Genomic DNA, 23703 nt, shown 5'->3' on the forward strand with positions numbered 1-23703 from the left:
TTAAATATTTGAAATCAAAATTAAAACAAACTGTTTTTCTTTAAACATTTTCATGTTCAAATCTTTGTTGGGTCTTCAACTTTTAAGTACTATTCTAAGTGCCTCATGGTAGCTGTAATATGTGGGAATTATTGCAACTGATATATCAGGACATCCTCTGACATACACATGATCAATTAGTGTACCACCCTCTGTTGTTGGACTATTGACAAGCTGGTTGAAACCTTTTGATTGCATGAAATTTAATACTGTATAAAATCCTTTTAAAATATCTTGATTAAAATCACCAATAATTACAATTTTTCTGATAATTCTTGCATCTTACAGATTAATGTCTCCAAGTTCTCCAAAAATTTTCCGACATTATACTTCTGAGTTTTGTAGATCGTAGCAACTAAAATATTTTCAGTTTTTATCTTGAAAATTATACATTCCAAGTTTGAGGCCAAGTTGCATAGTTCAGTTTCTGATGAATGCTTATAAAATACACACACACCACCATGCTGCATTTCCTTTAAAGATGAATAGTAAGAGTTGTCATTTTCAAAAGCTTGAGATCGCGGCAAATGAAAACCATCATATCCAATCATTTCAAAGCAAGCAAATTCCTGATTAGCCCAGGTTTCAGTAAGACAAATGAAATCGACACCAATAAAGTCTGGATTTTGTTTAAGATCTTCTGCATGAGCCTGCAAACCTTGAATATTGTGATACATTATCTGGACAATATCTTTCTGTTCCTCTCTTTCATCCTCAACTTCAGGTAAAAATCTAGTCATTTCTGCAACACCCTTTACAATATCAGGATCACAGAAAATTTTCTTGTCAAGTTTTTCAGATTCTATGCTTTTAATATGAAGACCTGATTTTGAGGTAACTCTGCTAAGGGCAACGTATGCTTGACCATAAGTGAAACATTTATTTAAATCAACAACACATTCTTCAACTGTCAATCCTTGAACTTTATGAATAGTGCAAGCCCAGGCTAGTTTCAATGGGAACTGTTTACGTACACAGGTGCTTAAGGGAATGTCTTCACTTGAAGGCTTTAAACCAACACAGCGTTTTCCACAGATGATTTTTTGTAACTTTGCATTTTTTCCAACTCTTTCATTGTCAAAGAAAACAAATATGGCACTTGGGAGTGAATTAACTGAGTAGTCTTTTATAGAAATTACTGTTCCCATTACTCCATTTACTAAACCATCTGTTGTGTCTTCATTCTTGATAAGCATTACTCTTGCTCCCTCAGCTAAAAGAATAGATATTGGAAGACAGACGTCTGACTTTGTACAATGGACTTTTTTCAGGGTCAATTTTCCTGATGTTTTGTTTTTTTCATAGTCTTCTGCTTCAATTAGTTTTGGTTCTGAACATAATTTCAATATCATCTCCTTGTTAAAAGTATCAACCTCTGCATTTGTAGAGTATATGTGCAAGGCTTCATCGTGTCCATCATCTAAGCATCTTATTAAAGTTCTCATATCAAAAGAAGTCAATTTTTCATTTTTTTGTTTAACACGTAACCTGTTTAAAAGTTCTGCAAACAAGCTATCCTCGCGTTGACGCATAATTTCATCCAACTCAGCAATTTCAAATAAATCATTCCAAAGGTGATTTGAGGGATTAGAGGGGTCGTTTACATATAATTTGTCTACCCTTTTTGTTCTTACTGGTGGCAGCTGATAAAAATCGCCAACAGCAATTATTGAAACACCTCCAAATAAACAATTATCTGGTCTTTTTTTCACTTGTCTAAGCCGCTCATGAATGAAAAACAACAATTTCTTGTTGACCATTGAAATTTCATCGATGATCAGGATTTGCAAATTTTCTAACTTCGTTCTGAGTGAATTTATTTTGTCTTCACTTAGAGTTGCATGATCAGCTGAAAGTGATTTGAAAATTCCAAGAGCACTGTGAATCGTCAATCCATGAATATTAAATGCAGCTGTACCAGTTGGAGCTGTTAACAATACTGTTAGATCATCTGGATTATCTGAAGTTTGTGCTAATACTCGAGTTGCTTCATATTGTATACACTTGATCAAGTGACTTTTACCCGTTCCAGCTCCTCCTGTTATGAATACATGTAAAGGCTTTGGTATTTTTCCAGTTGCTTTCTGAATGCACCAATCTCTCACTTTATAGAGAATTCGTCTCTGTTTCACATTCAAACTTCTGAGTCTTGGAATAATTTCATTTTTTGTGAGGGAAACTGACAGCAGATTAGTTCCAACAGATGATGAGCTTTTTGCATTATTCAAATCTGGTATTGTTGCTTCTGACAAATCTTCTTCAATTACACTTGTTTCTTTCCCTTCATCAATACATTCTCTTCTGTTCAGTTCTGATTCTGGACATAATTCACACCATGCATCTTCTTTTGGATCTGTTTCATGCAATTGATTTTCTGCATCCTCTAACTCTTGACCAGTTTTCACAAAATCTGCCATGTTTTTGATAACAATTTCCTTTACAGAAGTCAAAGTATTATCCCCTGTAAACTTAACTCTACCACAAGTGAAGAAATTTTCATATGTATTAAATAGTGGAGGTTTTAACTGTTCATCATGCCTGTATGGTAAAAATAGTTGCAATATGCTTTGGAAGTATTTCTCAGGAGAAGTTTCCTGTGAGAAACGTGGATATTTGATAACTGCAGGTGAGGTTCTTGTGCGCTTTCTAATATATCCAAGGTTGCCATCAAGTTTGAAGGTTGTTTCTTCATTAATTTTCTGGGGTAACTGTGACTCTAGTAACACACTGTATTCTGAACCAAAACTTGCAAGGCACATTTTGATAAACATAGCAATATGTGGTCTACCTTTATACCTATCAACTAAATTGTTCATCCAAATTTTATTTTCATCATCATTTTCATCTTCACTGTCATTGTTACTCCTTTTCCTGTTGGAAGATTTATAACTTTGTTGTTTCTCAAGGTCTTTTAGAGGAATGCTCATTCTACATGGGTTTTCACCAACAGGTATAAATTCTACTTTCCGAGAACATTCTCTTAACCTTAATCCAATAACTCTAAAAACAGCTTCTTGTGCACTAACCTCTCTATGATGAAGGTATGAAGTTCCAATTTTTTTCATAGTCTGTTGTGCATTTAAATTTCCTTCTTCAGCTTCATTTTTGGTTTGTTGGAGGAGTAATCCTAGCTCTCGTTCAGATTTACTTATGTAACTTATAATGTATACAACACAGGAAAATGCATCCAAAATATATTGTATGTCCATGTTTGCATTCCAAGCCCTTAATAGATGTGGATTATACTGATTGGTGTAAATTTCATTTGGCTCACGTTTAAGAACTACTGTGTTTCGATTGGTGATGAAACGAAAATACTTTTCAAAGCTTTCTTGAGTAAGACCTGACTTATTGAAAATTTCAGATACATCTAAGTTTTCATTTTCATGCTCTTTTATAACTTTCCACAATCCAGACAATATTTCTTTTGCTTCTTTTTCGTCTTTTTTAGAATCCTTATCTGGTTTACTTGGTTCAGAGATGAATGTTTTAGTCGAAGGAGGTCTTGGGAAATTAAAACGACATACTGTTCCTTTTTTCTTACAGGTTTTTGAATGATTTTTGCTGTGTTGGTGTACTGCCATTACAATGTCATGTAATTCTTTATCTACCTTTTCATCTGGTATCTCGCATGTAACATACTTGTCAATAAAACTCATAACTTCTTCATTGTCATCTTCACCATATTTTGGAGCATTTTCAACCCAAAACAAACAATGGGTGTGAGGAGAACCTCTTTGTTGAAATTCAACTCTGTAAAAATAGTCAATTATTTTCCCGATTGGTTCAGCTTCTGACATGATAACATCCTTTAGAAATGTATTGAATCTATTATTAAACATTCTTGCTGCTGTAACAGGATTGCTACAAAGAACTTTACATTTTTCATCCCATGTCATATTTTCAGTATTTCTCATGTCACCCTGTTGTTTTAAAATTGTATTAACAATTTCAGACCATCTGAAGTCTGCTGAAGAAAAAGAACAGAAGAATGTTGGCACACCTAACTGTCTGATCATTGCAAATATATCTTTCTGTGAGCTTTGCCAGTATGGGGGAGTTCCTCGAATAGGTTTTAAATATTTAATGGCTTCATCTTTTTTAAACAACTCTTTCAAGGTTTCCTTATTGCACAGCATTTCTCCAGTAATTTTATTTCCCTCTTTAGAAAAAGGGCATTCTTTTCTGAGAGATATCTGTACATTTGAAATCACACTGTTGAGTTCCGTTAAATATTGACTGAAAAATATGTAGGATGTATCCCTTGCAAATCTATTTTCAACACTCATCAATCGAAGATTAAAGTACCTTCCAATTGTCAGTTTTTCATCACGGATTTCATCAAATGTATTTTTACCGGTTGGAAAATGTACAGGAAAAGTTTTAGCTTCAATTCCTGATTCTTGGAGAACACTAAGAGGACTGTTATTTTCAGCTGGAGCAATGTTAAAAACTTGGTCAAAGCATAAATCTAAAGCCTCTTGTCCAATATCAGCAGGTTGTAAACAAGTATCTAACTGAACACCACGTAATCTATCGTCAATGTAGCTAACAGGTTCGCTTTCAATATCTTTTTCATTGCCTGTTGTAGAGGACGTTGTTTTAGTTTTTTCTTCCTCTTTTTTGTTTTCACTCACTAGCTCAGTATCATCAGATTCTGATTCATCATTTACTACTTGATCATCATTTACTTCAGGAATTGGATTCATCCATTCTTTGTTGATAGCCACTTCTTTATACCATATGTTTTGATCCTTTAAATACAAAAGTGCTTGCTCTAAATGGTTTGGTCTTACAAATTGATATTTGTCATATCCTTTGTAGCTAAGCTTTCTCTTTAACTTAACTTTCAGTAATAGACTTTCATTTTCAGATCGGGGTAATATAGAAGTTACTTTTTTCAAATCAGATGGCACACACACTACAGGTCCGTGAACCCCTTTTTGTCCTCCTTTTGGTAAAGCCATTATTTTCATAAAAGGAATGTTCTGTGCGATAAGTTGTTGCTCGATTGAATTAAGCTGTTTTAACTCTACTGGAACATCTTCTAGTAATAGACTATTTGAAAAGGAGTCTGCAGGTATTTTACCTTTCAACATTTTACGATGACAAGTATAACAGATCCATAGACTTGTTCTACATGTTCCTTCAAAAGCACAATTTGTCTTACAATCATCTGTACATTTGTGTTGGTATTTATCTGTTGTAACTAAATCAAATATGGAATTATCATAATTCTCTTTCTTGCAGATCTGAACTTGTTTTTCAAAAAACAACCTCAAACAACAAGCACAAACACATTCTGGACCTTTGGTAACTTCAACTTTAAATTTTCTTATAACCTCATTTATTTGCTTGTTTTCTATCTGAAGATTTTCACGACGTACTGATGTTTGTTGTTTAATCTTAATTCTGTGTGCATCATCATTTGCATACTTGTGTATACTTGCTTGTTTCACATGTTTCTTGTGCTTTTCATCCGTTTTATACTTGTGTATACTTTCTTGTTTGACATGTTCCTTGTGCTTTTCATCTGTTTTATACTTGTGTATACTTTCTTGTATTACATGTTCCTTGTGCTTTTCATTTGCTTTATACTTGTGTATACTAGTTTGTTTCAGCTTTTCCCTGTACTCATTGTCATCTTTATATTTCTCAATTCCTGCTTGTATTAAGATATTTCTGTAATCTTCATCTTCTTCATATTTCTGAATACCTGCTTGTATCAAATTCTCTCTGTATGTTTCATCTTCTTTATATTTCTGAATACCTGCTTGTATCAAATTATCTCTGTATGTTTCATTTTCTTCATATTTTTTAATACCTGAACATATTTTTTTTGAACGTATTCCTTCATTCTCCTGATATTTTCTTTTAGAATTGTTTATCTTTCTCGCTCTAAATTTATCATCTGTCATGTACCTGATCCTTTCTTTTTCATTTTTCAAGATTTTTGATTCAGTATCGATGAGAAAGTCATCTTTTTGATTTTCGTCAATTTTCATTTTCTTTGTTGATACCTCAGATTTCCTTGATATGTCATATTCATGTTCTTGTCTAGATTGTAATCCATTTGGTGATACAGTCTTTTGTTTTACAGCTGTGACAACTTCATAATGATTGACATCACCATTATGTTGAAGATAAATTGCTTGATCATTGACACAATTATTGCTGTTTATTTGAGATGAAGAATATTTAATCCATGTACCATTAAAAAAAGTATAAATGTCTGTTTTAAGGAGGTCAGCACAAGCTACTATTTCCAGTTCAGTTCCCCATACATTATTTTCTTTCATTCTGAGAGTTTGTATATGCTCTTCTACAGTTTTAAATCTTGGCTGTAAAAATGACTTGAAAACTTCTGCATTTCTTAACAAATGATCAACTATTGCCCTTCGTATGTCTACAAAATATTCTTGTCTATTAGAGAGTGAATATGAAATGGCTCGAAATAAGCAATTTCCATCACCTGTGATAGTCTTGCAAGCAGTTGGTTGGCCGATGTTATAAAAATTTGTAGATTTCTGTTTGGATATTTTCTTGATTGGTATATTAACAAATTTACAAAGCTTCCTCTTTAAAAGTGTATTCAAGGGTATGAAATCATAAAAACATTCTGCTGTAGATAATATCTCAATGTCAGATTCATCATCATTAATAACCTCATTAATGTGTACTTCGTTAACGTTCTCAATGTCATTACTGCTAATGTTAAACTGGAGTATTTCTGGTGATATATTGCTGATCTGAGTAATATATTCTTGACTTTTAGGAATCTCATCTTTGTTTACAGTTTCTAAAATTTCAGACAATCTAAATTCACTGGTGATTAATGGTTTATGCCTTTCCGAAAGTTCATCGTTAGTTTTGATCTTAGGTTCTTGTCCTAAAATACAAATACTGACTCCTGTCACTTCAAACCATTGATTATGACTTGCACCAGCAATCATGTTGCAACAATACTGGTATAGATGATCCAGACTGTTTAACTTTAAAAGTAAACTTTTACCATCGCTGTCCTTTAAGCCAAGCTTATTTCGTGCATGAGAATCAAACAAAAATAAATCTTGATTATGTTTCAAGGCTAAAAAAGTAGTGTCATATGCACATATGAAGCAAGCATCATAGTCTATGAGAGACTCTTGTAAAGCTTGGTCTAAAGGTAAAGAATTTCCAAATTCACTAAAATCTATAATCCCAGAAGTATCTACAACAGCTGTAATTGATTCTTTTCTTAATATTTTCAGTAATGTTCCTGACATGTCAATCATGTCTGGTAGGTCTGTTACAAGTAAATGAATATTATCACCATGAATACGGCTATATATTTTGTTTCCATCTATCAAAACATTGTCTAAATAAATCTGGTTCCAATCATTTAGATCTTTAAATTTACTATGGGCCAGAGCTGATAAACAGTTTGCAACACATTGCTTCCCACTGTTAATTCCAAATCTGATATCTCCTTGATGAAAACTACCTTGAACTACCAAATTATCAAAAAGTGATCTACGAGCCTCTATACTGTTTTCAGGTATTGTTCTTTTGTTCCTTTGACTATACAGTTTCAGCAAATTGTCATCTTGGTCAAATTCTAAAAAATCGTTAAAATCCATCTGTATATTTTCTTTTTCATTAATTATGGTCCCAATCTTCTTTAAGAATTCAAGTCTATTTGTGTGTTCATTTTTTGCATCACTTGATTTATTTTCCAAGTTAGTACCCAATTGGATTGTATCATTTAAATTTGAAACCATTTTTTCTTTTAAATTGTATGTGCTTTTAGAACTCTGTTTTGATTTCCTTGATTCATAGCCCGGATTTGTTTTAACCTTCTCATTATCCAGAGTTCTATTAACCGCTTCATATTCCACATTTGTTCCATTTGATTCAAAAGCATAATTTGTTTCAACAGATTCAAAATCCAGATTTATTCTAACTGATTCGTTATCCAGATCATTTTTAATTGATTCATACTCCAGATTTTTTTCAACTGATTCATTATCTAGTTTTGGTGTAAATGATTCAGGATCTACTTTTGATTTCATTGATTTATTAAGTTTGATTGATTTAGCTTTTTGGTTTAAATTTATTGATATAGTTGATTCAGATTTGATTGATTGATTTGAATCTGATTTGATTGATGGATTTAAATTGATTGTTTCAGTATCATAAGGACAGTTTATAGAGTTGACACTCTGATCATTGTTTGTAGAACAGTTTATAGAGTTGACGCTCTGATCATTGTTTGTAGGACAGTTTATAGACTGAGTTGACGCTCTGATCTTGTTCTATAGGACAGTTTATAGAGTTGACACTCTGATCTTGTTCTATAGGACAGTTTATAGAGTTGACGCTCTGATCTTGTTCTATAGGACAGTTTATAGAGTTGACGCTCTGATCTTGTTCTATAGGACAGTTTATAGAGTTGACGCTCTGATTATTGTTTTTAGAACAGTTTATAGAGTTGAAGCTCTGATCTTGTTCTATAGGACAGTTTATAGAGTTGACACTCTGATCTTGTTCTATAGGACAGTTTATAGAGTTGACGCTCTGATCTTGTTCTATAGGACAGTTCGTAGAGTTGACGCTCTGATCTTGTTCTATAGGACAGTTTATAGAGTTGACGCTCTGATCTTGTACTATAAGACAGTTTATAGAGTTGACGCTCTGATCATTGTTTTTAGAACAGTTTATAGAGTTGATGCTCTGATCAATATTTATATGACAGTTTATAGAGTTGACGCTCTGATCTTGTTGTATAGGACAGTTTAAAGAGTTGACGCTCTGATCATTATTGATAGGACAGTTTTGAGAGATGACGCTCTGATCATTATGTATCGGACAGTTTAGAGAGGTGCTGCTCTGATTGACCGTGGAGATGAGGTTCTTGTCATCAGTCTGCTTAACTCTTTTCTCTCTGATTCTATCTCTTTTCTCTCTCCTTTTTGTCAAATCACTTTTGTTTTTACCTCTACGTGGCATTGTCTAAAAAATAAAACAAAAACCAAAGTCAAAAACCTTGACATCAACTATAAGAGAATTAGAATGAATAAAAAAGAGTAAAATTCCTGGAATATCAATTCATTGTATAATCTAACAAGCAAAAAAATAATGCCATAGGAAATTTCACCAAGCATACCTTTGTAACAATCATAGCCAAGGTTTTGTGTTAAAGGAACACTTTTACCTGTAATTGTTTAATTTTTAGACATTGTAACTTGGATGTAGAGTTGTCTTATTGGCAATAGTACAAAATTTTCATATTTCTATGAGCTATGGGATATAGAGTACAGACAGGAGAAAGGAACCTTTATTAAACATACAAAAATTCTGTATTTGGTACTAAGCATGTGATAAAATAACATCAATATTCAGTGTGAATTTCAGATATTATTTGATTGATGGATTTAGTTTTATTGTTTCAATAGAAATTATTAATTCAGTATTATTTGGACACTTTATTATCATTAGTATCATCTCCCTAAATGCAACTTTTTAACAACAGAAAGAAATAAATACTTAGATAAAAAATTCACGAACCATTGTAATATTCTTAAGTTCAGGGAACTTATGAGTACATCTAAACAACCTAAGCTATGAAAATTTGTGCAATTTTATTAGAGTTATGAATGATCAAGCGGTTTATCAGAATAAAGTATATATAAATAGAATAGACACCATAGAAGTAACTTCAAGACTATCTTCAAAGAATTGTATAGCAAATACATCAAGATGTAAACATAAATATCAATTCACATGATACACAAGCAAGCAGATGCAATGGTGTAAGTAAATTGACAATTTTTCTAGGTTTGATTTCATGTCATAATATTAATAAATAAAAATGTATATAATGGTTTTTTTTATGTTTTTAAGATTATTTACAAATTAATATCAAAACTGACTGCTCACAATGAGTATTTCACAATTTCACTTTTAGAAAGTTTTGAAACAAACAGATAATTGCATTTGAATTTTTTTCAACTATATTGCTAAATCAAATGTTCCTTCAACATCTGAAAAATCTGTATTAACTTACCACAACTATATCAGTTCTTGATACAAATAATCTTTTATAGTTGGATTCAAATGTAAGCAAAAACCTCTGTCACTCCAACAAGTTAGAACTGAAGAAATACCTGTAAAAAGAGGTGTTATCAGTACACGGCACTTTACTTTATCATGTTTTATCTTTTTTTCGAATTTTATTATTTTCAACCAAGATTTTTTAAAAATCAATTTACTTTTATTTGAATTTTTCTTTTTTTGAACATCTATAACAATTACTGTTTAAAACATGAAACTCACTAGTACTTGAACCTGTACCACACACCTAAAAATAAAATCTGCTAATGAGGACCTTTAAATTAAATTTCTGGGTTGCTTGTACTTACATGACATATGGTGAGTTTATGCACCCATGTTTTTTATAACCAATTTTCAAATTATAAGGATGAAATTTCTTTAGTTAACATGGTCATGGACCAGATATGGGGGTTAAGTGCATTGAAATCTTAATAAGCTTACCACAATGTTAACTATATGTTACAAAATGAAGGTAACCAGCTTTACTTTCAGCTTCAAATGTAGTCAAAATATAGTCAAGAGCCTTTGCCACTCCAACAACACAAACTGATGAAATACCTGTAAATAGTATTAAAACATGTAGCAGTGTTAACAACAACATAACATGTTTATAATTTTTTTTAACAAAAAATCATAACAATTACTGTATAAAACAAGAGCACACACGCTGGTGTATCTCGCCTGCATTACTCAATGTAATTTCAAATTTTTCAGGACAAAATTATGGTCCTTAAATATTTGCTAAGATAATCAGTTTTTCACCTTTTTTTTTTGTTATGCTTAAAGATATTGATTTGATAATTGGTTTAAAGTTTTATCATGACAAGTTGAAGATTTTTTTCTAGTTTTTGTGCAGAGTTAGGTGCTTGGACTAAAGAAAATATACTGAAATAATCAGTTTTCACAATTTTTTTTCGTCTTGCTAGAAGATATTGATTTGATATTTGTTTAATATAGTGTACATATATAGTTGTCAGTTTATTTTTCAATTTATGAGTTCATCTGGTATCTTTTGCCCCTCTTTTACATCATGTTTGATGTTTTAGCTCAAATTAAAATTTTGTTCCAAAAATTGAATTTTTAACCAGAAGTGGACTACAATGTATGTATTGCCATGCAATACTCACACATTGTTTGTTATATCAAATTCTAGACAAACCCTATTCTGCTATTTTACAATCCAAAAAGGCAGAAGATCTACCTTGAGTGTTTTCATATCTGAAAAAATATATTTACTTACCAATGCTTACTACATGTACTATATATGTTCCAAAATCAAATAATCCAGCTTTAACGGTCAGCGTCAAATTTAATTGAAAACTGATGTCACTCAAAGTATTGCCTGCAAATAGAATTGTTATCATTACAGTCAGTTGCCTGTATTTGGTTGAGGAGAACTAAAAAATATACAATTTTTCAATTTATAAAGGGACTGAACTCTAGAACAGTTTAAGTGACGCCACCAAAATTCATACTAGATTTGTGTTTTGTGGTAATATGCATCATGTATAAGTTTTATAACATTTGGTTGAGGCAAACTCAGTGTTACAGCAAGATTTAACTTAAGTTAGAAAACAGAAACTTAAAATTTTGTAATTTTTACATTAATAAAGGGGCATAACTCTAAAACAGCTAATGTGACGCCACCAAAATTCAAACTTAGTCAAGCTTTTGCAAGGTGGCATAAAAATATACTTGTATTTTGACTCACAATGACTAATTTTACGGTCCCAAGTTTAACAAAACATTTAAAATTCATTATCTATCTTGAACTATATATGTGTACACATACAATGTATGTCATGCATGTCAAAACATGACCTTTGGATTTACAAAATGTAAATGGATTGCAGAGTCATGAGAGATGATCAGATTATAGACATGTAACTAAATTTCCAGTAGCTGACTACTGTATTGATGTATGACATTATCTTTCAAAGAGCCTACAGGTCGCTCACCTTGGTCAATGTGAATATTAAACAAAGGAAACAGATGGATTCATGACAAAATTGTGTTTTGTTGGTGTGTTTGTACATCTTACTTTACTGAACATTCTTGCTGCTTACAATTATCTCTATCTATAATGAACTTGGCCCAGTAGTTTATGTGGAAAATGTTAGTAAAAATTTACAAATTTAATGAAAATTGACTATAAAGGACAATAACTTTTTAGGGGGTCAATTGACTATTTTGGTTATGTTGACTTATTTTTAGGTCTTACTTTGCTGTACATTATTGCTGTTTACAGTTTATCTCTATCTATAATAATATTCAAGATAAAAACAAAAATGGCAAAATTTCCTTAAAATTACCAATGTAGGGGCAGCAACCTAACAACAGGTTGTCAGATCAATCTTAAAATTTCAGGGCAGATAGATCTTGGTCTGATAAACAATTAAACCCAGTCAGATTTGCTATAAATGCTTTGGTCTTTGAGTTATAAGCAAAAAAATACATTTTACCCCTATGTTCTATTTTTAGCTGTGGCCGTCTTCTGGGTTGGATTGCCGGATCACCAGACACATTTTTTAAACTATATACCCCAAAGATGATTGTGGCCAAGTTTGGATTAATTTGGCCCAGTAGTTTTAGAGGAGAAGATTTTTGTAAAAGATTACTAAGATTTATGACATGTATGAAAAATGGTAAAAAATTTACTATAAAGGGCAATGACTCCTAAAGGGGTCAACTGACCATTTTTGGTCATGTTAACTTATTTGTAAATCTTACTTTGCTGAATATTATTGCTGTTTACAGTTTATCTCTATCTATAATAGTATATTCAAGATAATAACCAAGCAAAATCCCTCTTGTAATGAAAAAATAAGTTACAATTCCATCCGAGGCCGACAATTCAATGTTTCCTGCTATTTTAAAAACATTTATATCCATCATGTCCATGTCATCTGATTTCTTTTTAGGAGAACATAAAAATAAATGTTTGCAACAAACTCTGATTTGACAGACCCAAACTAAACATGCCAAATTTTGCAGAATGTCCCTTTTATTTTATTTGGAAAGTTCCGTCAAATTTTACTGAGTTTAATGCAAATAAAGAACCTTAGTGAGCACCCTCACATACCCCACGTCCCCACATTGTCATTGGAGATATGCACAACTACATAGTATGTCCTTATTATCTGAAAAGATTTCGTGAAATTCTGATGTGTGGTTTCAGAGGAGTTGCGATGACAAACTGTTGCGGTAGTACATTAAAGTAAATGAGTTCAAAGGGGCGTAACTCCTAGATAAAAAATTGAATCGTAATTTCCCATTGATATGCACAACTACATAGTATGTCCTTATTATCTGAAAAGGTTTCGTGAAATTCTGTTGTGTGGTTGAAGAGGAGTTGCGATGACAAACTGTTGCAGTAGTACATTAAAGTAAATAAGTTCAAAGGGGCGTAGCTCCTAGAAAAAAAATTGAATCGCAATTTCCAATCGATATGCACAACTACATAGTATGTCCTTATTATCTGAAAAGGTTTAGTGAAATTCTGTAGTGTGGTTTGAGAGGAGTTGCGATGACAAATTGTTGCAGTAGTACATTAAAGTAAATAAGTTCAAAGGGGCGTAACTCCTAGAAAAAAAAAATGAATCACAATTTCCCGTCGAAATGCACAACTACATAGTATGTCCTTATTATCTGAAAAGGTTTTGTGAAATTCTGTTGTGTGGTTTGAGAGGAGTTGCGATGACAAATTGTTGCAGTAGTACATTAAAGTAAATAAGTTCAAAGGGGCGTAACTCCTAGAAAAAAAAAATGAATCGCAATTTCCCGTCGAAATGCACAACTACATAGTATGTCCTTATTATCTGAAAAGGTTTTGTGAAATTCTGTTGTGCGGTTTGAGAGGAGTTGAGATGACAAACTATTGCGGTAGTACATTAAAGTAAATAAGTTCAAAGGGGCGTAACTCCTAGAAAAAAAAATGAATCGCAATTTCCCGTGGATATGCACAACTACATAGTATGTCCTTATTATCTAAAAAGGTTTCGTGGAATTCTGTTGTGTGGTTTGAGAGGAGTTGAGATGACAAACTATTGCGGTAGTACATTAAAGTAAATAAGTTCAAAGGGGCGTAAATTCTAGAAAAAAAATTGAAACGCAATTTCCCGTCGATATGCACAACTACATAGTATGTCCTTATTATCTGAAAAGGTTTCGTGAAATTCTGTTGTGTGGTTTAAGAGGAGTTGCGATGACAAGAAACAGGACTGACAAACGGACGGACGGACTGACGGACGGACTGACGGACTGACGGACGGACTGACGGACGGACAGACGGACGGACGGACGGGTCAAAAACATTATACCCTCCGCAACTCGTTGCGTGGGGTATAAAAACTATTTTATATTGCTATAAGAGGGTGGTTACAAATTAAAGATTAATTCCTTAACGTGTTTTGTCATTTTTATTTCATGTGCAGCAGTACTAGTTCATAAACGTTTTTACACTTTTGGTATTTAGATGTATTTTGCCTCTGAATGACCTTATATCACCTCCGAACAACCTTTTGACGTCAAGCAACAATCACTTTTTAGTTATGACGTCAAATGTTTTGAATTATGATGTCAAAGTTTACGGGAACCTGTGTTATTATGCGTAATGGCGGATAAATTTGCATATAAGTGTAAATACGTCTATTATTCACTGTCATGACTGTATTTTTGTGAAATCCGTATAAATTTCTACGTGCAAGACATGTTTAATTGTTAATTCATTGTGAAATGGCAATTTTATTTCATGTTCTTTTGTACAGATACCCCCTTACTGCGCCTCCTTACAGGAGGCATATTATAGAGAAATCAGCTAAACATTTTAATAAACATAATGATACAGGGTACGCACTGAAACATGGACCGGACCGGACTCCGGACCCGGACTTGGGTATGAAACCCGGACCCGGACCCGGACTGAATGCCGGACCCGGACTGGGTAAAAATTATGAATTTTCTTATAAATACCTTTTCTTTTTTTATCAAATTTTGCTCTTACTCTTGTATAGTCTAGCATGCAAGTTAGACTTGCAATGATTCTGAATCTTCAATTTACAGTTGTGCAACTACTTTAAAAAATATATATATGTATCAATGTTTACGAATGACTTTAAAAATATATATATATATGTATCAATGTTTACAAATGACTTTAAAAAAAAGCCATGGAAATATTTTTTTTATAAATTATATGGAGAAAGTGGATTTTCTTAAAATTATTTTTTCCTTTTTTTGTTCATCTATCAGAGACTTAGATTAAATTATTATGTTTCTGAAACTATCCAGAAGGAAGTTTATTTTGGCAGAAATATACAAGATGCATTACATCTATAATAATTATGAAAATGAATCAGACCTGTATAACCAGACCTGATACATACCGTGACAGTAGTTTATATGGGCATTAGTGACGCGATGCATGAACCTGCATTACGTAAATGTGTAATAAGTGTATAAAAGTCCGATAGGAAATGGCAAGAATACCTAGTCATGTCACCTCACAATAACTCTGGCAATAATACCATTAGTCATGCTGGTAAATTAGGGAAGGACCAAATTATAAACAAATGTAAAAAGTGTTATGACCAAAATGATATTTTGAAAACTGTTTTTACACGGAACACCGCTAGTTTGACTTTGAACTATGAAATGATTTAAGCAATAATCTTATTTATATTCTCAGACATTTATTTGTTTCATAAACGTAGGAAAAATATTTTAAAAACGACTATAGTTGGCAGGAGTCCTTTTGTGCCAGTTAATGTTTTTCAAGGGTATCCATACTGCAAGATGTACAACTATAAATGGAGTAGAGGCATTTTTCAATAAAAACGTTGAACTGTTTATGGATCCCATCCTTCAATATTTGTAGGTTCCGTTTACAAAATAGGCAAGCGACAAACTACTACATATATTAAATTGTGAAACTCAGCAGCAGTATGAAGATAACATGTTTCAGAGTAAATGGGGAATGTGTCCATGAGACACAGACGATGTACCCGCTTGCATATCATATATCATTTTATTTTTATTTTTTACGTAGTATAACAACTCCAGAAAGGTTTCATTGACATTACCAACATTCGAACTTGATCTCTTTGTTGTGTATAAGTTTCCTAACATTTGGTAAAGTCAAACCTTCGTGTATGTTAGAGAACGGAAACGAAAATTTCAGCATTTTTTTCCATTTGTAAAGGAATCTTACTTTAGAGTGGTTTAAATGACACTTAAAAAAATTAAACTTGATCTGTGTTTTGTGGTAATATTATTAAGAATTGTGTATACACAGTGTGGGAACAGAACTGTACGGTTTTCTAATATTTTTGTCATTCTGGAGACTGTCAAGCATGGATCCGACATTTTGAAAATTACAAGTTGCTTGATGGTAACTTTGATGAACTCTAATATAACTTTATGACGTTTCTGCTTCAAATTTTGATAGCTTAATAATTTTCTATGTAACTATGAACTAATTAAATAATAAAAAAAACGTGTTTCTTAGAATGGTGGAGATCCGAGTAGAACGATTAAAGCTGTCTCACATCAGCGATCAAAACTGTCAAATAAACATCGAAAAACCAATCGTTTCTACCAGCATTTTCACGTGTACCTTTTCTGATATATAGTTTCACCTGTCTGAAAGTTTCAAAGCCATTGTTCAAGGAGAATTCCAAATTTATTCATTTTCTCTATGTCAGATATTTTTATTGACAGTACAATCGCTTGCAAATCTACTGTACAATCACTTGAGTTTTATCAAAAACATCGCATATACATTTCATTGGTTGTTCCTTGTCTGTCCTAAAATATTCATCTATGGTATTTGAAATGAAAATGAACTCAAAATCACTCAATTTGCCAATTACGATTATATCAAGGAACCTGTTTCAGGTGTCTATATCAGAGACAAAACTCGTACAATAAGTATACAAGACAAAATAAAGGTACAGTGCAAATGTAAAGAAATTACTAAAATGTAAATAATCCTCGTACAAAATAAAAAAAATATTTATATATACCGAAAGGTGGCTGTATGCTCTTGAAGGATAAGCATAGTGAAGTTTACTTAATTTATTATTTTCCATCAATTCAAAAAAAATATATATTTACGTATTTGAACAATACAACAAAATATGTGTTATCACATGCAGCTTGATCGGGATATTTTAACTTGATTAAGGAATTTGAATGTTGAATGGTGGAAGCTATTCACAAAACAACAAAAAAACGTCTAGGCCAATAAACACTAACCAAAAAGAAAGATGTGGTATAATTTCAAATGGTATATCTATGTATTATAAGCTATAACTTCTAATGGAATTTCCGATGTATTACATGTGTAATCAAATGTTCAGTCAACTAGTACATGTAATTGTTTCGTTAAATGTCGGATAAATATCTTATAATTGTTTTCTGTATTACATGCTTGATCAAAGGTCCCGTCAATGTACTTTACGACAATAAACAGTGTACCCATACAGTTAGTCGTCGTAATGCAATACACGCAGGTATAGTAAAATTCAAACTAGTCCGGGGTTATGTCAGGTCACAGTCCGGACTCACCTGTTCAACATTGTGTATTACATGGGTGATCGCTGCTTAAATGTCGTTTATTGTTTTTTCCGATGACTATCGAATAATTTAAGAAATAGAAAAAGGAATAAAGGAAAAGCCAAAAGCAAAACGGGAAAAAAAAATCTTTCAATTTAACAAATAATTCGGTATATTTATATACAATCCGTATACTCCCAGTCCGGGGTTATTTAAGGTCACGGTCCGGACTCGCCTAGTATTATTTTGTTGATTCTCGGGTAAACGTCTTTTATTAATGTTTCAGACGATAATCCAGTAAGCAAAAAAATGAATGAATAAAAATGATAATAAAGTTCGTTTCATCAAATAATTTGTGAAGTTTTATATCTCTATCGATGTCTATAGTTTGCGAATACACCTAGTCCGGGGTTACTTCAGGTCACCATCCGGACTCGGCTAGTACATGTAATTGTTTCGTTAAATGTCGGATAAATATCTTATAATTGTTTTCTGTATTACATGCTTGATCAAAGGTCCCGTCAATGTACTTTACGACAATAAACAGTGTACCCATACAGTTAGTCGTCGTAATGCAATACACGCAGGTATAGTAAAATTCAAACTAGTCCGGGGTTATGTCAGGTCACAGTCCGGACTCACCTGTTCAACATTGTGTATTACATGGGTGATCGCTGCTTAAATGTCGTTTATTGTTTTTTCCGATGACTATCGAATAATTTAAGAAATAGAAAAAGGAATAAAGGAAAAGCCAAAAGCAAAACGGGAAAAAAAAATCTTTCAATTTAACAAATAATTCGGTATATTTATATACAATCCGTATACTCCCAGTCCGGGGTTATTTAAGGTCACGGTCCGGACTCGCCTAGTATTATTTTGTTGATTCTCGGGTAAACGTCTTTTATTAATGTTTCAGACGATAATCCAGTAAGCAAAAAAATGAATGAATAAAAATGATAATAAAGTTCGTTTCATCAAATAATTTGTGAAGTTTTATATCTCTATCGATGTCTATAGTTTGCGAATACACCTAGTCCGGGGTTACTTCAGGTCACCATCCGGACTCGGCTAGTACATGTAATTGTTTCGTTAAATGTCGGATAAATATCTTATAATTGTTTTCTGTATTACATGCTTGATCAAAGGTCCCGTCAATGTACTTTACGACAATAAACAGTGTACCCATACAGTTAGTCGTCGTAATGCAATACACGCAGGTATAGTAAAATTCAAACTAGTCCGGGGTTATGTCAGGTCACAGTCCGGACTCACCTGTTCAACATTGTGTATTACATGGATGATCGATCGTTGCTTAAATTTTATTGGAGCAATTTCAACTTTGTATCATCCAATCAGGAGCTGCATAATATTTTATTCAGAGTACCATCTTGGGGTAAAAAATATCCCGGTTAATGGATACGGCCTTTGTAATATGCCACTCATTGTATGTAACACAAGATTATTTCTGTATTTCTTACCAAAGGAATACTACTGATACGGAGATTACGAGTGAATAATTCTTAAGCGAGTTATCTTAGTTCATTTTGACAATGGATGCTCAAATAAAATTATTTCACTATATTGAACATTATTTATTATTTCATTATATCTCGTAGCTAATGCCCCTTTAAATCTAACTTCTATACATGCTTGATTATGATTGATAGTGTAGTCTTTGACACCTTTTCACATCTGATTGTTTAATTATTTTTATAGACTTTGTGATGACAATCCGAAATAAGCAAGTATATCTTTTTTTTTTTATTTTACTGTAGAAAAAAAATGGAGTAATTAAAATACTATGTTATTGACCAGTGAAGCGTTATTTGATATGTTGATATAAGAATAAGAATGCTGTGATGTGATGTGATTGCAAATGAGAGCTGACAAAGAAGACCAAATGACACAGACATATACAACTATAGGTCACAGTACGACCTTCAAAACTGAGCAAATTACATACCGGAAAGTCAGCTATAGAAGGCCCTAATAATGACAAAAGGAAAAGAAATCGCTATAATGAAAGATATACAAATGTATTACAAATCAACAAACGACAACCTCTAAATTGCAGGCTCCTGACTTGGGACAGGCACATACTTAATGTTGCCAGATTTAAGTCGTTTGAAGGCGACACCCCCCCACCTTAACTTGGGGCAGTGCTGTAAAATAAGAACAAACTATTAAAATCAGTTGAAAAAAAATATTAACTCATCAGATGGATACAAATAGATTTACAAAAACAGAGTATACTTGGGTTGGTACTTATACTTGGATGGGTACTTATACAACTTATACAGCCACACAACATAACGACACCAACTACAAATATGAGAATGCTCGCAGTTACTGATCACAGCTAGTACATGGCCAACAACTAAAGGTAAAAAGCAATCCATCATGGTTTATATTTTGGTTATTTAAACACTGAATTACCAACAGCCTTAACGTATCTTGTAAGTAATTCCTGGTTGTGTCTTCTTTTTTCGTTTTCTTTCAATTAACCCAATATCCTAAAGCGAGTCTGTGTAAAACTTTGTCAATAATACAATATGAGGAACAGTAAAAGATCATAAGAATTAAGAGGAACAATTAAAAGACATACAAATTCGTAGGAACGATAAGTCTTAGAGATTATAATAACTCGGATGAACAATAAAAAGTCACAAGGCTTCTGAGGAACAGCAAGAGGTCATAAGAATTCGGAGGAAAAATCAAGTCATAAGAATTCGGAGGAACAATAAAAAGTCATAAGAATTATGAGGAACAATAAGATATTATCAGAATTTGGAAGAACAATAAGATATCATAAACATTCGGAGGAACAATAAGAGATCATAGGAATTCTTATGATACTACAGTACAGCCTGTGACATTCTCTTAATTATGTCCACCCTCTTGCATGGTCAACATCCAATGGTGGCCATTTATTGGGGTATTCAATCTTGAGATGTTGGCCATTTATTGGTGTCATAAAACATAGGTTGATGTTTTAGCTAATAATGTTACCTGTTGTAATCAATCAGGGTTGAAGTTTTCAACTTGTATGTTTCTTTAAAATTTACCTGTACAGGTAACTTAGGTTTCTTTCAAAATTGACATTTTACCTTTTTTTGAAAATGTAGAATAAGACATTGTTTTAGTCTTTGTTAATTAAATATTATTTTTGATTTTTCTATCTTTTGAATTTATTCAAATTTATTTTTTTATTTGTTTTTATTCATTTTTGTATGATTTTGTTTCTTATTCTTTTAATGTCTTCTTAGTAAGAATCTTGAGAAGCAAAAAGACAAAAATGTCAAAGATAAAGTTATTGACTAGCATTTTAAAAGTAAAAAAATAAGACAGTTTTTTTCTTTAAATATTTTTTTTGGAAAAATAAGTCTCTTCAACATGTCCATTATGTTAACTCCTGATTTCAGATTTAAAAAAAAAAAGATAGACAAAAATAGTTTTAATTCGATGTTAAACCCAACCCTTATTCATATGACCTTTACTCGTCAGTTCCCAATGCGCAATCGCATATTGTGCCTCGAAGGGAAAATGGGGGTTGTTGTCTCTTTGACACATTCCCCATTTCCATTCTCTATTTTATCTTGATAAAAAATCAATTTGGAGAAAATATAAGAACATTTTTGAAAATAGATTTATAATTGTATTACTTACTTACTTAGTCCTTGTTATGCCTTTAATTGTATATAAATTTATTAAATAGATTTAAGAATAAAAACTTTGGTAAAAACTGTATACTCAAATGTGTCACATAGAGAGTTAGTGGTCATAAAGTTTTAGAAATAGAAAATAGTGGACAATATAAAATTCCTTGAAAAGATAAACTGTGCCACTTGCTGGACAATGAAGACCACTCCTTCCTTAATTGTAAAATTAACAAAACAACTTGAGATAATCTATTTGAAAATTGTTTACCTTCTCATAATATTGTCTTACCCAAGAACAAAAAGTGAAAGAAATGATAAATCTTTATTACATCAATATGTTGAAAATATTGCCTCCCTTATAAAATAGTCATTACAAATGTATTAGAACTGAGGGCAGAAACCTGAAAAAAATCCATGTGTTTTAATTTCTTATAGAATTGTTAATTCTTTGCATTGTAATTGTCTTTTTTTGTTTGTTTGTTTGTTTTTTGTCACAAACTAAATAACATATGTTTATATGACAATACAAATATTATCTAATGAATATTTTGAATATATTTATTCAATAGAGAAATAAGGAATTGCCTAAATTTTATTTAGAATAAGTTCTAAAGACAATCTTTAACATTTGTGAAACAGTATTGAATGCAGATAAGTATATGTCTACTATGATTTAAGTATAAATCAGTGATATTGTTGTCTTTTTTCAAAACTACCTCTACCGTTTTTTATTGGGAAAAATGCATATTTTTTATTGAAATTGGGAAATTTGTATATTTTATTCTAAACACATCTCCAATTTTTTGCTGACCTTTGCTGTCTTTTTTGCACTGTTTTTTCATGTATATTTTGGCCGTATATTTTTGTTGTCAGACATTTTCAACCTGAAAGGTACTTTTCGGAGAGGGGAAAGAAACAGAAGCAATGATGGTACTTTATGCATTGAAAACTACATGTGTTACAAACATCATGATGATTCTGAACAGAAAACCGGATCTCAAAAGTGCTTTCTAATATCAAAATAATAGCATGAATACGATATTTACAATCATTACACCAATGCCATCACTGTTTGGGGAAAATTTGAAACTTTTTGGGAGGAATTTTAAGCCATTTTTTTTAGTAATTGGGAATTTTCTCTAGGGGAAAAGGCCGAATTTCGGCTGTAATTTGAGGCAAACAATATCACTGTAAATCATTTTGATTTAAGAAAATTAATTTAAGAAACAAGTTTTCAATAGAAAAAAGCAGGCATTAGGAAAGTTTGTATTATATTAGAAGATGATATTCATTTATTCTTCACTTACCATAAAGTATATGTAAAAAATAACTTAAATTTATTAAAAAGGTAAAATGTCAAAACAAATATTCATGAGTCAAATTAAAAAAAATCAGCTATCTATTCAACTAGTTATATTATTTAATTTTATTTTTGAATTTTCTTGTCATAATCACAGTAATTAAATTTCACAAACACATACATGTATATTTTACATGAGACACATGACCTGTAAGTTATATAATTTTAACACTTCAATGCAGTCAAGATTTACCTTCATCCTTGACTAGTTTTTGATTAATACCTTGTGTATTAATTAAGCAACAGGGGGTATAATGATGGACATATAGGGCCACCATGGTGGACATAACTTTTATGGCCACCATGAATAAGATAATGTCACAGGTAGTACTGTAGTTGACAATTATGATATGTACAACTCGCTAACGAAAGAGGTTTATATTGATGAATAGAAAGTGATATTCACCTGCAATTTACCTGTGCACAATCGGCGCAAATGAAAGATCGAAACTTTTAAAAATCGGCGTAAATGTCAAACACCCAATAAAACACGAGACTTTCATTACACAGTGACATAATAACTCAAAATTTATTTATACAGTTTCTTAGAGAAATATAAACACACGCCTGACGGGCGCATTAATTAGAAAAGCAGGAATTCTATTTTTCCCTTTATGATCCTTTATGTCTAGAAGAAGAAAACAAACAAAGAAATATAATCCTCGAATGTTTCAAACTGTTGCGCTTCACTCTTCCTTTGAATCAAAATTTAATTTGCTTTCATTGATAATAAAAAGATTTTATTAATTTCCATAAAACAATAACGACAAGGGAATTATTTTATCTCTTCCTTACTTTACTTTAATCTTTTTGGTCAATTTTGCGCTCGGAATGTGGATTTTTTAAAACTATACTATTACTTATTATATGACAGTATAAATCTTAAAAAAATATTTCTGAAAGTGGTAAAAAACCCACAGTCCGGGTCCGGCCTTCAGTCCGGGTCCGGCGTTCAGTCCGGGTCCGGGTTTCATACCCAAGTCCGGGTCCGGAGTCCGG

General features: G+C 32.0%; 2 protein-coding genes across 2 annotated transcripts; both read right to left on the reverse strand.

The window, feature by feature from the left end:
- Window positions 1-293: 293 nt before the first annotated feature.
- On the reverse strand, window positions 294-8902 carry LOC139521397 (uncharacterized). The gene has a single exon (XM_071314874.1). The coding sequence runs from the start codon at window positions 8088-8090 to the stop codon at window positions 294-296; it is 7797 nt and encodes a 2598-aa protein (XP_071170975.1). The 5' UTR covers window positions 8091-8902.
- LOC139521398 (lysostaphin-like) lies at window positions 8284-9027 on the reverse strand. Its single transcript, XM_071314876.1, has one exon. The coding sequence runs from the start codon at window positions 9025-9027 to the stop codon at window positions 8284-8286; it is 744 nt and encodes a 247-aa protein (XP_071170977.1).
- Window positions 9028-23703: the final 14676 nt, after the last annotated feature.

The sequence above is a fragment of the Mytilus edulis genome, chromosome 4 (assembly GCF_963676685.1).
Source record: "Mytilus edulis chromosome 4, xbMytEdul2.2, whole genome shotgun sequence".
NCBI classification, from domain to species: Eukaryota; Metazoa; Mollusca; class Bivalvia; order Mytilida; family Mytilidae; genus Mytilus; species Mytilus edulis.